Source organism: Toxoplasma gondii, chromosome Ia (genome assembly GCF_000006565.2).
Source record: "Toxoplasma gondii ME49 chromosome Ia, whole genome shotgun sequence".
In the NCBI taxonomy this organism is placed as follows: domain Eukaryota; phylum Apicomplexa; class Conoidasida; order Eucoccidiorida; family Sarcocystidae; genus Toxoplasma; species Toxoplasma gondii.
This window is the reverse complement of record NC_031467.1, coordinates 384,662-396,505: the sequence shown is the minus strand read 5'-3', so window position 1 is coordinate 396,505 and position 11,844 is coordinate 384,662. Positions and strand designations below refer to the sequence as shown.

Below are 11,844 nucleotides of genomic sequence, written 5' to 3'. Positions count from 1 at the left end.
ATTGTGTGGTCACTCGTGTTACCAGCGAGAGCAAAAAAACCGAATCTTCGGTTGGCCTCTTGGAAGGTAGAAAGAGATGTTCTAGAACCAGAGTCTCCCGGGTCTCGTAACTGACACACCTACGTGTGGTTTCTGTTTCTGCAACGCTTCTGCAAAAGTTCGCAGATGCTCGAACTCTACGAGACACTAAGGATGTAGACAGGACGTTGTCACCGGATAAAAATGTAGTGTTCCCTGTCGCGCTAGTGTGTCTGATTCGGTGAAAAACGTAGGGATTCTTGCAACTTAGGAAGCGTGTGGGTCTGCAGCGAAGTCGACACAACGTTCAGTTGCGTTGTGTGCTCTTCGATTCAGTGTGGGCTTCCTCGCACCGGAGGAAGCAGTCGAAACAGAACGGCGAATGTAGAATTCTGCGTTGGTTTCCATGAAGCAGTGTTATGTGTGGTATTGTGGGCTCCCACAGGAGGCGTCTCTTGACTCCGACGACGAAGCTCGAGAGCGTGCTCCGCCGGGTTCCCTGTCTGAGAAGCGAGCCCCGAGAGGAGCTACGCACACCCGTCAGCAAGCTTCCTCAAGAATCTTCAAACACTCTTGCAGTTTTGCATCTTTTTCCTTCTGTGTCGGCCGACGATTCGATCCGTCTGCGGCTGCAGCCAGTTTCTGCAAAGACTGGCGGTAGTACGCCGGAAGCGCATCGAAACGTAGAGGTCCTTTTTTCTCAAACTCGTCGAACTGAGTTGCAAGTGGGTCTTCTTCAGCCCTCCAGTCTGCAGACGCGAAGGGGTCGTCTCTGTAATTGCGTTCTGTCTCAGTGACATACGGAGCCTGAAGCAGCGTGGTTCCGACCGGAACAGGAGCTGCAGCCCTCTGTTGTTGACATGGCATGCCTTGCTCCGGGCGCCGTACCGGCTGGCTTGGCCGCAATAGTGGGACCTCAGGTTCGTCCGCTTGCGATTGCCTCTGCGGCAGCCCCAGGATGTCTTCTGGACGGAGGGGCGGGATATCAAGTGGCTGCCCAACAAACTCCACTTCTTCTGGCGGCACTTGCGGAAGTTCACGAGCCCGCCACGCAGCTGGCGCCTCTCTCCGCTTCGTCGGCAAATCGCCTGTGTGCACGACCCAAGTGAAGAAATCGTCGCCTGCTGGTTCTTGTACTGGCAAACTCCAGTCGCTGCGAAGGTCTCCTGAGGCACACAAAGAACGATAAGAAAAACCCTCTGTCGAGTGTCTACGCACGCAACGTACCGCCTTGACGTTCTGCTCGCTGTCACTCCTGCGACGTATGTTTCGGCCAACGACGAATGCGTGTCTTCTTCGAGCTGTGTCAATCAGCAATCGTTTTGTCGCGAGCCACTGAGGCCACAAAGTCATCGTTCTGCGCTCCTCTATCGTGATAAACTCGCAGACACGGGAACCCACGGTTACGGCGCAAACCAACAAGTTCGTTCGTCTGGTATCAGGTCTCCAACCACGTGTATAAGTGAGGAAGTGTTCGCAAATCAATTCAGACCTGGACCAGATGCCCAGGATAGACTACGGCGTGTCCTTCCAATGTGTGTTCGTCAGCACGTTCGCGGAGTACAGCAACATCGAGACGGCGACGTCGGTCGGGAACAGTACATTCATATTTAGATGCAGAACATTACTGTCTGGGGGATGGATCCCTGGCGTCCTTCTATTGCAGCTCACCTCGAATCGATTTTTTCTCTGCCTCAGTCAGTTCAGGAGGAAGGGAGAATTCGTGAGTTACACTGTTTCCCGGCTCGTGCTCTATGAAAACCCTGTTGCGCATTCTCGCCTTTTCCTGTTGCTGCAGAGGTGTAACAAGAGCAGCACGAAAAAAAACGCTCAGCTCGCCCAACCACAAGTGAACACGAATGAAGGGTTTCTACGAACGGGGAGAACCGGAAGGAAGTTTGTCAGAAAAGAGGTGTCCGTGTATGGTGCGTCTAGGGTCTCGTCGGAATGCTTCTCGTCGCGTGTGGTGTTTTCTGCTATTAAGGTTCTTTCTTGTTTCCCCCGTCTCAGTGCTTCAGTGTTTTCGTGGGAAAAACGCGGAACAGTTGAAGGGCAGGAAATGAAGAAAGCAGCAATGAAAGTCACCAGTGACGCAGAAGCACTATGTGGCCGAGACGATACATTGTGGAATCAGACGTTGCCAGAAAGAAGCAATCTCCTGAAGATAGCGGCGATCGCACTACTCCTCCCACCTAGAAGCCGTTTCACTTTTCACTAACAATCTGTATGCACTTGTGAGATTACGAAACTCGGTGGGGCCTATGACCCTCCTGGGCGGCCACACGGAGCGACTGTCCACGCCAGCACCCGTGGGCAGCGGAAGAAAGTTGTAAGGAGACAGGCGTGAGGAAATGACGCTGCGTGTTGATCAGGCAGAGACAGGCCGAAGGAAATTCCTTGAAACTCCGGGTTTTGGCGAAGGACAGAGGAACTCACCTCAATCATATTCCGAACGGTCTCTCTCGACGGAAACGGCTTCCCCATTGGAGGAAGTGGAGTGGTCTTAGGATGGAACGTGCACTCGACTGGCAGCATCAGAGACACAAGTCCACATGCAAAACACGTTACGAGTTCGACTGATGGATCAGGTTTCGATGGTCTGTGTTAACCGGATCCGAGACCTCCCAGTGGGATGATGCTAATCACACTCGCGTCGTGGAAGTTACTCTTCCTCGCTGGCCACCGGAGACAGACCAAACCACGTCCCAGCAACTAACTGTGTGCGGTATGCTACACACGAGCTACGGACTTGAAAAGCAGGGAGAAAAACCGCGAGACTGTGGAACTTTGGCCGCTACGTGTCGCTTTCACTCCCACCGCCTCGAGAGCAGCACGAGCAAAGAGAAAATCCGGAAGCTCCACACGTTTTTTCTATTGGTCGAATGCCTGAGCCCCAACATCGAGAGGGATCGAACGACGACAGTACTCGCGGGCTTATCTCGTGGCGCTCCATCTCCCAAAGGACTGTCAGTGGACCACGAATAGATGTAAAGGCGGCGCGTGCACAGGCAGAGATTCCTAACGCAAACGCTGCCTAATGTTCAGCGCTTTCCGTTACCCATTTCCTTGGTCAGGATGTCCTCTTTGATCTGAGCGAGCTTCTTCATGCGCCGCAGGAGTCCCTTCTGGATGTGGTCCTCCAACGTCCCCTTGGCCTGAGAGAAAGAAGGTGAAACAAGATAAAAAAAACGTTCGATTGCGGCATGCCAAGAAGACATAACTAAGTCCGCCAAACTCCCAGATTGAAAGAAAACCGAAGAAGATGCCCCGTTCCCTCGCTCTCCCACATTGTGTGTACTGAAGTGGACGTCGTTCGATCTTGATCGATAAACTCGAAGCAAGGGGGAGTGTTTGTGCTTCTGCATACCACTTTCAGGAGCCAACAAATGGTACAGTGCTATCCTGGAGTTCTAGAGGAAAAGGCGACAGAGAGTGCGGGAGACTTCGACTTACTTGCTCTCACGGGGAACCAAATTCATGATGAACGACTACCACTAGAGCTACTCTTTGACACATGCTGCTTCCTTCCATCTACACTGTGGAATTGTTGTCATCTCCTCTCTCACGTTGCCTTGGTCTGCACATTTTCACCAGTCCTCTATGTCGGCGCCTCCGGTTTCATCCCCTTTCAGCGAGACACCGTGCATACACCAAGCGTCGGTGTGCTTTTGTCGGGACATCCCTTTTCTCTGCATTGGCTTGGCTTCATCCTACCTCCCGCCTTACCCGGGGTTTTGCTTGATAGGGCAGAGGCCTGTCTTCCTGGAGAGTCACCCCGCCACCCCCTCGCCTCCTCAGGTGGAACTGAATCAAGTCTCCATCGCCATCTGCTTGCTTTAGATGGATTTGGACGCCTTTCGGGACATATTTGCCTTGGTAAAAACGCCGGTTCTGTAACGTCGTGAATGGTCGACCTTTATGCCAAGCATTCGCCACCGGGTTCGAGCTGCTCCTCAGACAGTGGTACGGCGTCGACCCCGCCAAATCTGCCTCGACTCGACGAAGTACTTGAGCGAGGAAGTCCTGCTTTTCAATGACACCTCTGCGGCGAGCGAGCAAGACAGGCCGAAAACATTTGGTTGTCTCTCAAAACTGGAGCGCGAAAACGATTCGGTAGTTTGGGAAGTTTGGGAACGACAGCGAGACCAGACGCGCAGAGTAGCGGCGCGCGCGCACACACACACAGCCTTGCCGAGGCAGACAGACAAGTTGGGGAGCTTAGCAAGTGGCAAGGAATTGCTGGAGATCGAGTGTAGGTCATCAGGCACACAGCAGGCAGTGTCTGGGTCGTGTCGCCGCAACGTCTGTTCACCACCCCAGATGCTGAAGCGCGCAATGACCGAAGAAAGAGAACGTGTCACGATTGCGTCAGACAAGTACAGGCAAAAGCGCCCCCTTGTTTATTCACACACACAAAGCAGGAACGCGTCAGAGTCACTCGTGGCAGGCACATAGTTCGCACTGGAATTATGCCCGTGCCCCGCGATCCGCTGGGCGTAGAAGAGGCTTCAACAAACACACGGGTAAAGTGCCGTTTTCTCTCGTTGAATCCAGAAGGCACATTTCTGTGATGTACCTGTTGGACACGTAAGCAGTCATATCTTGGAGTTGCGCCAGAAGGAGTTCCGCGACATCTTTGTCCTGTTTGTGAATGTTCCCGATGGCGTCGCAGGCTTCCTGGACATCGATGTATCCCTGGTTATACGGGTCGAGAAGGGCGTAGCAAAGGAGAACATTACGGCACCGCATTCTCGTGGCCAAAGCCGTGGAAGGCGACTTGCCGTACGGCAGAGCAGTCTGCCCTTGTCGCACCGAAGGGGCTGCATGCGTCGAGGGAGCCTCACCTGCAGCAGGGGTCCTTTCTGCGGTCCTCGGTGAAGTCAGTTCCTGCTCAGGGGAAATGTCCTTGGATTCCGCCGCGCGTTGTTGCGGCTTCTCGCGGTTCTCAAAAGCCTTAGACGGTCCAGAAAAAGAGCTGTTGTCGACATGTACCGCCAGACGAATTTTACCCGAGAGATCCACGTCGGTCTCCGCACAGGGTGGCTTCTCGCATCTGGAGCGCTCGCATTCCTCTCCGCTTGATTCTCCAGCCCCAGTCCCGTCATGCGAAACGAAAGAAGCTGCCGGGTCGAATTTGAAGCTCGGTCGTAGAATCGGGGGACGCACCGGCTCTTCTCTGAGAACCTGCTTCGTTGCCAGGTGTAGAGCGAGGTCAGGATGGTAGCCTCCATCGTGTGATAAGGGGTAAAGGGGATTTAATGGCAACCGCACGTCGCCGGCAGAAGACAAGCCACTTGAAGTATTTGAGAGTCGGCACCCGCCCAGTGACGGTGTTGACATCTGTGCTGCTCTGTTCGAGTCACCTGCAGTCCTGGAGTCCTCGGGAGAAAACCTTTTCGCGGTGCGTGAGGAAAACGAAGAGTGAGGTCCACCAGGACCTAAATGGGAAGAGAGAGGCATTTTTCGCATTGCTGGTCGCCTTATGGGTTCTTGGAAACAGGTGAGATGAGTCACGGACCGACGACGGCGACACCTCGCTGTCGCGTGCCGTGCTCGCGAACGGGGGCAAACCGAGGTGAGTAGACACGAGTGGTTGCAGCGGCAAAAGGCAAGTGAGTGAAAGTAAAGTTGATCCGACAGCGAAACGGTCGAAGTCTAGCTGCTTGGATGCAAGTTTAGGTTTCAGTGGTGAGAGTGGAGAGAGACGAGTCAGAAAAAAGAGTTTGCCATCGATCACAAAAAAGGGAGGAACCAACATGTAAAAACCGGGAAGAGCGACGCAGGTCCTTCGTAACTAATGCGAGGGCCGGGAGTGGAGGCCGGAACGCGTACCCCTTAGTATAGGTGAAGACACTGAGTGACTGAGCGTTTAATGAGGAAAGACTGTTTTGCTGGTAGATGGTAGCGAGGACACCGCGTTTACTCCTCAAAAAGTAAGCGTGCCCACAAGAGGACCCGGTTGGTTTTCACCGGACGTGAAGGCTAAATGTTGGTCAAACCAGCTCGGCCTCTGAAGAGAGCTTTCGGGAAAGTCAGTGCTGGTTCATGAAGTCCACTTTCACTGTGCGCTGGAAAGCAGTGGTCTGCGAAGAACCACCGCAGGACTGTTTAAGAAAGACTCCGTTCACCGGTTCAAATGCAGAGGAAGGGGCCCAACCGACAGGAAGATAGTAGATTGGCCCGAATCCTTTGGTCCACAGAAAATAACGCCGGAGTACATGGACAGACTCAAAAAGCGAAAAATAACCGAGTTGCGAGACAAAAGAAAAAGCCGTAATCTGTTCAATCCGGCACTCTCTTTGTCTTGTCGCATCCGCGTGCGGTTGCCAACTACCCAGCGGCAGCTGAGGCGGTCCCAGCCATACAAACGGAATACCGATACAAGCGGGATTCGTTTTCAGCCCGTTTTTCGATGGATGCTATTCCGTAGAGCCAAAGAATGGTGGGAAAGCATCGAGCTTTCGGGCTATGCTTGCGTCACGATCTGATCCCGTGGGCTTCATCGGAAATCGAGTGGCTGCCAGCGCCCTGGACGGTTGACGCACTGCGCAAAAAGCCAGACACATGCAGCCGAAATCTGCAAGACAACTTACCTAGGCAGCTAGACCTCGACTGGCGTTCGGGGTACATCCCACTGGAGCACGACGCATTATACAAGGGATCGCTCGCAGTTGTCAAGATGCCCTGGAGTCAGTGCCATTTAAAAAAGTCAAAATACCCAATTCTAATTCGTCAACCGTGGAAGCATGGCCAGGTGCAACAATGGGGTCCTGTCGGCGGCCCCTACTGCGTCCCGGGGAAAGAGTCGGCGTCACTCGTTTTGCTAGGCTTTCTGGGGCAGCTGTTGTTTTCTGAAAGCCAACTCTTGGCTGTACTGGAGAAGGTAACTATGCTGTTTTATTACGGGTGTGTCGGAGATGACCAATGCATGAAAGAGATGTCAGACTGGGAGGGTTTGTCTTCCCCACGTTCTACGGATGTGCAGCAGGTCCTGTCGACGGGGGAGGGTCCGATCAAAACAGGATGTTGTTGCCGAAAGCAGGATTCCCATCGTCAATGTGGCAGAAGCTAGGCCACAAACTAGGAGAGCGGAACCACAGTTGAAACACACGACCGTAGGGAGATCGGATGCCGCACGCCGGTCTCGTGAACGCACAGATGTATGTATGATTCGTTGCTCCTTCTTCTTTGCAGCTTTTGTTCAACTCTCGCACCTGTTTTGGTGGCTGTCAACTGATTTAACTGGTCATGCAAGTGGGGACGTAACACTGTGGCTCTGGCACGAACGATGTGGATGTCGTTGCCAACGTGAGTATTTATTCCGGTTTGTTGCTACCTGTGGTAGTGAAACAACGACACTAAACACATTTAGAACAAACTGTGATGCTTGATTAGTGGTGATAGCATACCCATCTTCACCAACAGGAATATCACTTTTTGTGTGGCAACGTGGCAAGAGTTGACTCTGTTAACTCATATGATGTCATCGGCATGAGACCGTAGCGAAGCGCATTCACTCATGTGGTGCCATTCTGCTGTGCACGAAAGAGATGTCACCTGGGGTCCTTTAGACGCAGTCTCCTTGCTTTATCGTTGAGACAGAATGTCGTCAACGTGAGATCGTAGCGAAACGCATTCATTCATGTGATACGATACGTGCAAAGTGTACCAATGATGTGCCAGCTGTAATTCAATGAATACAGCCATCTTTCTTTGTCTGTTTCCAGGTCCCCCTGTTAAGCATTCCGTTCGAGTGTGTTACCACCGGAACTGGCGCTCAATTCCTAAAAAAAGACCCTCTGAAGTTTTTTCCTTGTTCTACTAAGAAAGAAACGTATACATTTATAAGGCAGACTCTGTTCGTGGAGCCCGAGGACAGAAATGTGTTCGACAGGCTAGTTTCCGGCGATGATTCCTGTGGCAACATCGCGGGCGGTTTTTGTGAGTGATCTGCGTGTTATAAAGTAGAGCGCCCTGCAACACTGAAGTTCCTGTTACAGGTACGGGATTCGTAGGAACAGAATGGGAACGAGGGTTGCCGTCACCAGAGGTGAGGATTTTATGGCTGACAAGATTTCTTGACAGAGCGTATATCGCAACTTTGTGGCTACAGTAGCTCAGTTCCCTGTGAGAATTTGATTGGAGGATTCCGCTTTCAGGTTTGATGAAAAAACCCAAACAACTAGACAGGTGGCCTGAATTTCGTTGGAGCACACCTCTTGCTCTTTCATCATCTTAGTCGGGAGAGCCAACGCCCTTCAGGTTTCCCATCCCTCGCGACTGTTCACGCTAAGCCTCGCGTGACTAGCGCTGCTGCTACGCCCGTTGAAGCAGAGCGTGAGACTTCTTTGCCCTCTCTGCTTGATAACATTCTGTTCAATCCGCCTTTCCGCAATTTCTCTCTCTTCTCTCTCCTCGTGCCGACGTAGTCCGTCGCTCATCATGAGAGAGGAACGCCTTACTCGCTTGAAGGCTGTGACGCGGTTCTGTTGCATCGTAGTGGACGAAGTCGGAGCCCACTGGATCGCCAGTGGGTTTGCGCATGACTTTTTGCGAGTCTGTTGCGCTCCCGATATAAAAGTTCCCATTTTCTCGTTCTTCCAGCCTATGCACACATCGACGCAGATGTATGAGGGTCTTGCGACAAAAAAGGCGCAACTGGAAACAAAGCAATGACAGTATAGGGCATTAATTCTGTGTCACCTGTCGGCTTGCTCGTGGCTGCGGGTATGTCTAGACTGAAGTTGACCACTGGCTTCATCTCCGTCATTCGTCCAATTGTCTCACTATTTCGGTGCCATCAAAACTCAGCTGTCTGTACTTCCTCAAAAATGCCGGCGAAGGAAATCGTCTTTCACTGTGAATATGCACCCAGTGGGCGAGCGCGTTGTCGGGTGTGCAGTAGTTCGATTCCGAAAGGTCAACTGCGGCTTGCCACGAGCCAGCCATTTGCCGAGCCTTCATTGGGAGACACTGAGGACGTTCACGTCAGCAAACAGAGAACGATTGCTGCCGAGGCTCCGCGATGGTGTCACGCTAACTGCTTCAGGTACGACCCTCGTCTCGAGCGTCACGCAGGCATCAAGCAAATGAACACGCTGCTGTACGTGTAGATATGTGTTACCGTTAGGGTATGTACCGGCTACTTTTTGTTGGACAGATGGACTTATTTTGCGATTACGCGTACTCTGTCAATCGCCAAACATCACGTTCCTCTACCTGGTACCGTGCTTTCATCGGTTGTCAATTTCCTGTTTGATGGAAATCACACGGTCTGTGAACTACAGATTTGATTTGCCAGTGAAGCCACCTTCCTGTATAAGACGTTTTTGGTTGATTTCCATTCCAGGAAATTCAAGACTTCGAATCAGTGGTGGCGAACCCATGTTGACGACGCGGAACTTTTCGTTGGCTGGAGGGAATTATCAAAAACCGATCAGAGGGAGCTGCGCCAGTTCGTTGAGGCCGTGCGCAACAACAAGATGCCCAAGCCCTTCAGCCACAGTGACCCAGAAGCTCCAACTGATGACACGTTTCTCGGCGCAGAACGAGCTGACGAAAGCGCTAAATATCTGGCCTCGCAAGCGTTCGAGAAAAAGAAGAAAACTCTGAGACAGTCAAAGAGGAATGAGAAGGAGGAGACAGACAACGAGGAGCTGCCGTCGAAGAAGAAGCCCAGGGAAGAGGCTCAAGGCGAGCATCCAGCCAAAGCCAGTGGAAAACGGCCGACAGGAACACACCAAGGGGTCGAAGCGACACTGAAAGCGGCATACGGCAAGAAGGCGAAAGGACAATCCACGCGTGTGTTTTCTCCAGGCGAAGCTGTGGGCAGTCCGAAAAAACGACCAAGCCAAAAGGCAAAGACGGAAGTTGGGGGAGGTGAGGGACCACTCTCGCCAGAACAACGGCACGCGATTGCAGTCGCTGCAGAGTCAGCATCTAAAGCGACAATGTCAAGGCTGAAGGAAATTCTACGCCACAACAACCAGAGGATGAGTGGCACGAAAGAAGAACTCGTCCAGCGAGTGGCAGAAGGAGAAGTGATGGGAGCCGTACCGAAGTGTCCTGAATGCAACGAGGGATTCCTACGTTTCGATCACAACAGCGGTGTGTACAGCTGCCCAGGGTTCATGGATAGCGAAGGCGACTACCACCGATGCACATTCAAGAGCAAAGACGTCGTACGCCTGCCTTGGAAGAAATACTGAAACGGGAAGAGTAGTGGCGGTGAAGGAGCGCTTCAGTTGTTGCGTGCATACCAGAACGATTGAACGTGAAAAACAAGTTCCGCAACAAGGGATACATGTCTACGTGGAAGAAGCACATGTCGAAAACAGTGTGTCTCGTTTCTGCAAGTATACTGCTGAAAACGCGACGAAGACAAGCGGTTGCCAACATCTCGTCTCTTGTTTCATTCCTTCACACAAAAGCTCGCATGCTGTTGGTCGGAAACGTACGTAGCCGACAGCAGAGGAGGACCCGGAAGAGAGTCACTGAAGGCTTGCGAATTAACGCAAGTATCAGACGAAGCTTCGTTCATTGGAGAAGATGAAGATAAATTGAAAAAGAAGTAAAAACGTCTTTCCTCAATCCTGAAGAAGACCGAATAGACAAAACTGGCAGTTCCCTAATGACCACCTGGTGGTAGCCTGCTCGCATGTATTTTATGTGCGTTAACGCCTGGTATTTCCCTTCAACCACTGTGCGTGTGAAGTGATATCGGGCAATCGTGGTTAGGGTAAGCGGAAGGAGATGTCTTGTGTTTAGACATGGTAATAATGTGACTGAAAGAAGGCGCGTGAGAAGCAATTGACCCAGGGCGCATAAAGGGAGGAAGAGTTTGTAGGATCTGACACTTGGTAGCATCCCCAACGTTTAATGCTCTTGGCTATTGACAACTTCGTCAGTTCCCACAGTGTCTGTGGCAGCAGTATCGGCCTGCGTTTGGTGGTTGCAACACAGTAAAAACTTCGGCACCGTACAACTCCTGGGGGGGCACGTTGCCGAGCTGTAAAATACTTTCAAGCGACCTTGTCGACACACCTTGATTCGAAGAGGAAAACATGCTTTCAGGCGGTGGGAAGAAGCAACGGAGGCAACGGCATCCGTTGCTGGTTCAGTGAACGAGTGGTAATTGTGGCAACTCCGTGATGGTTTGAGGTTTAACGGATCGCGACGTGCTCGCTGAGTCACTGGCTATTCGATGTTTTACCGGTTGGCAAGCAAAACCGTTACAGAGAAACCATTGTTGAGATCGAGGACGGAGTGCGAGAGGAGAACTTCTACCCTTCTGGTTGCCTCGAGAAATAGAATCTCACGCTGCTTGACTCATACTTCATTTAGGCCCACGCCTTGCGGGATCTCAATTTACATTGTATAGGGGGCAGCATAGGCACTGGCGGATCTGTGTGGTGTTCCGTCGCTTGTTGAATCAAGGAACAACTATATTTGTTCTATCATCGGGAAAGTCGTATCAGAGTAGTCGATTAAAAACCATTCGAAGTCCCGAAATAGTCCAGACAGAGCTTCCAGCATTTCTGATAGAGAAACGCTGCGTAAGGGTTTTCCATTACACAAAGGTCCGAAGTTTCTTCCTCAAATAAGACGGGCACAAACACTGTCGAATTTGGCGCAATTTTCGGACAGCGGATTATGCTGTGCATTGTACGAAAATAAACAAAAAAAGATTCAAAAGTTATACGCGCTTTTCAAAAGCACGACTTGCGCGAGAAGTAGGCAAAACTCATAGTTGGGAAGACGTTCCCACAAAAAAAAACCATTGTAATTAGCATTATTAGCACTTTCTGATGCCATGAAGCTGGAAGC

General features: G+C 51.7%; 3 protein-coding genes across 3 annotated transcripts; 2 read left to right on the top strand and 1 right to left on the bottom strand.

Annotated features, from left to right (window-relative positions):
* Positions 1–395: 395 nt before the first annotated feature.
* Positions 396–6,459, bottom strand: TGME49_293540 (hypothetical protein). Its single transcript, XM_018782197.1, has 6 exons — positions 4,595–6,459; positions 3,745–4,060; positions 3,077–3,173; positions 2,455–2,543; positions 1,690–1,810; positions 396–1,184 (listed from the first exon to the last, which is right to left on the bottom strand). The coding sequence occupies exons 1-6, from the start codon at positions 5,485–5,487 to the stop codon at positions 559–561; spliced, it is 2,142 nt and encodes a 713-aa protein (XP_018638620.1). The 5' UTR covers positions 5,488–6,459; the 3' UTR covers positions 396–558.
* On the top strand, positions 6,306–7,967 carry TGME49_293520 (hypothetical protein; the record flags this gene model as incomplete). Its single annotated transcript, XM_018782196.1, has 2 exons — positions 6,306–6,901; positions 7,746–7,967. Exons 1-2 carry the CDS (start codon positions 6,458–6,460, stop codon positions 7,965–7,967), a joined length of 666 nt encoding a protein of 221 aa, XP_018638619.1. The 5' UTR covers positions 6,306–6,457.
* A 139-nt stretch (positions 7,968–8,106) lies between these two features.
* On the top strand, positions 8,107–11,240 carry TGME49_293510 (poly(ADP-ribose) polymerase and DNA-Ligase Zn-finger region domain-containing protein). Its single transcript, XM_018782195.1, has 2 exons — positions 8,107–9,067; positions 9,368–11,240. Exons 1-2 carry the CDS (start codon positions 8,748–8,750, stop codon positions 10,224–10,226), a joined length of 1,179 nt encoding a protein of 392 aa, XP_018638621.1. The 5' UTR covers positions 8,107–8,747; the 3' UTR covers positions 10,227–11,240.
* The last annotated feature ends 604 nt before the right edge of the window (positions 11,241–11,844 follow it).

What these genes read in the sequence shown, in the direction of transcription:
- TGME49_293540 (XM_018782197.1), bottom strand. Translation starts at nt 5,487, where the DNA reads ATGCGAAAAATGCCTCTCTCTTCCCATTTAGGTCCTGGTGGACCTCAC. An exon ending in CATCCTGACCAAGGAAATGG is followed by an intron (nt 2,544 to 3,076) that starts GTAACGGAAAGC and finishes TGATGCTGCCAG; the next exon opens with TCGAGTGCACGTTCCATCCT. An exon ending in CCGTTCGGAATATGATTGAG is followed by an intron (nt 1,811 to 2,454) that starts GTGAGTTCCTCT and finishes ACACCTCTGCAG; the next exon opens with CAACAGGAAAAGGCGAGAAT.
- TGME49_293510 (XM_018782195.1), top strand. Translation starts at nt 8,748, where the DNA reads ATGTCTAGACTGAAGTTGACCACTGGCTTCATCTCCGTCATTCGTCCA. An exon ending in TGTCACGCTAACTGCTTCAG is followed by an intron (nt 9,068 to 9,367) that starts GTACGACCCTCG and finishes TTTCCATTCCAG; the next exon opens with GAAATTCAAGACTTCGAATC.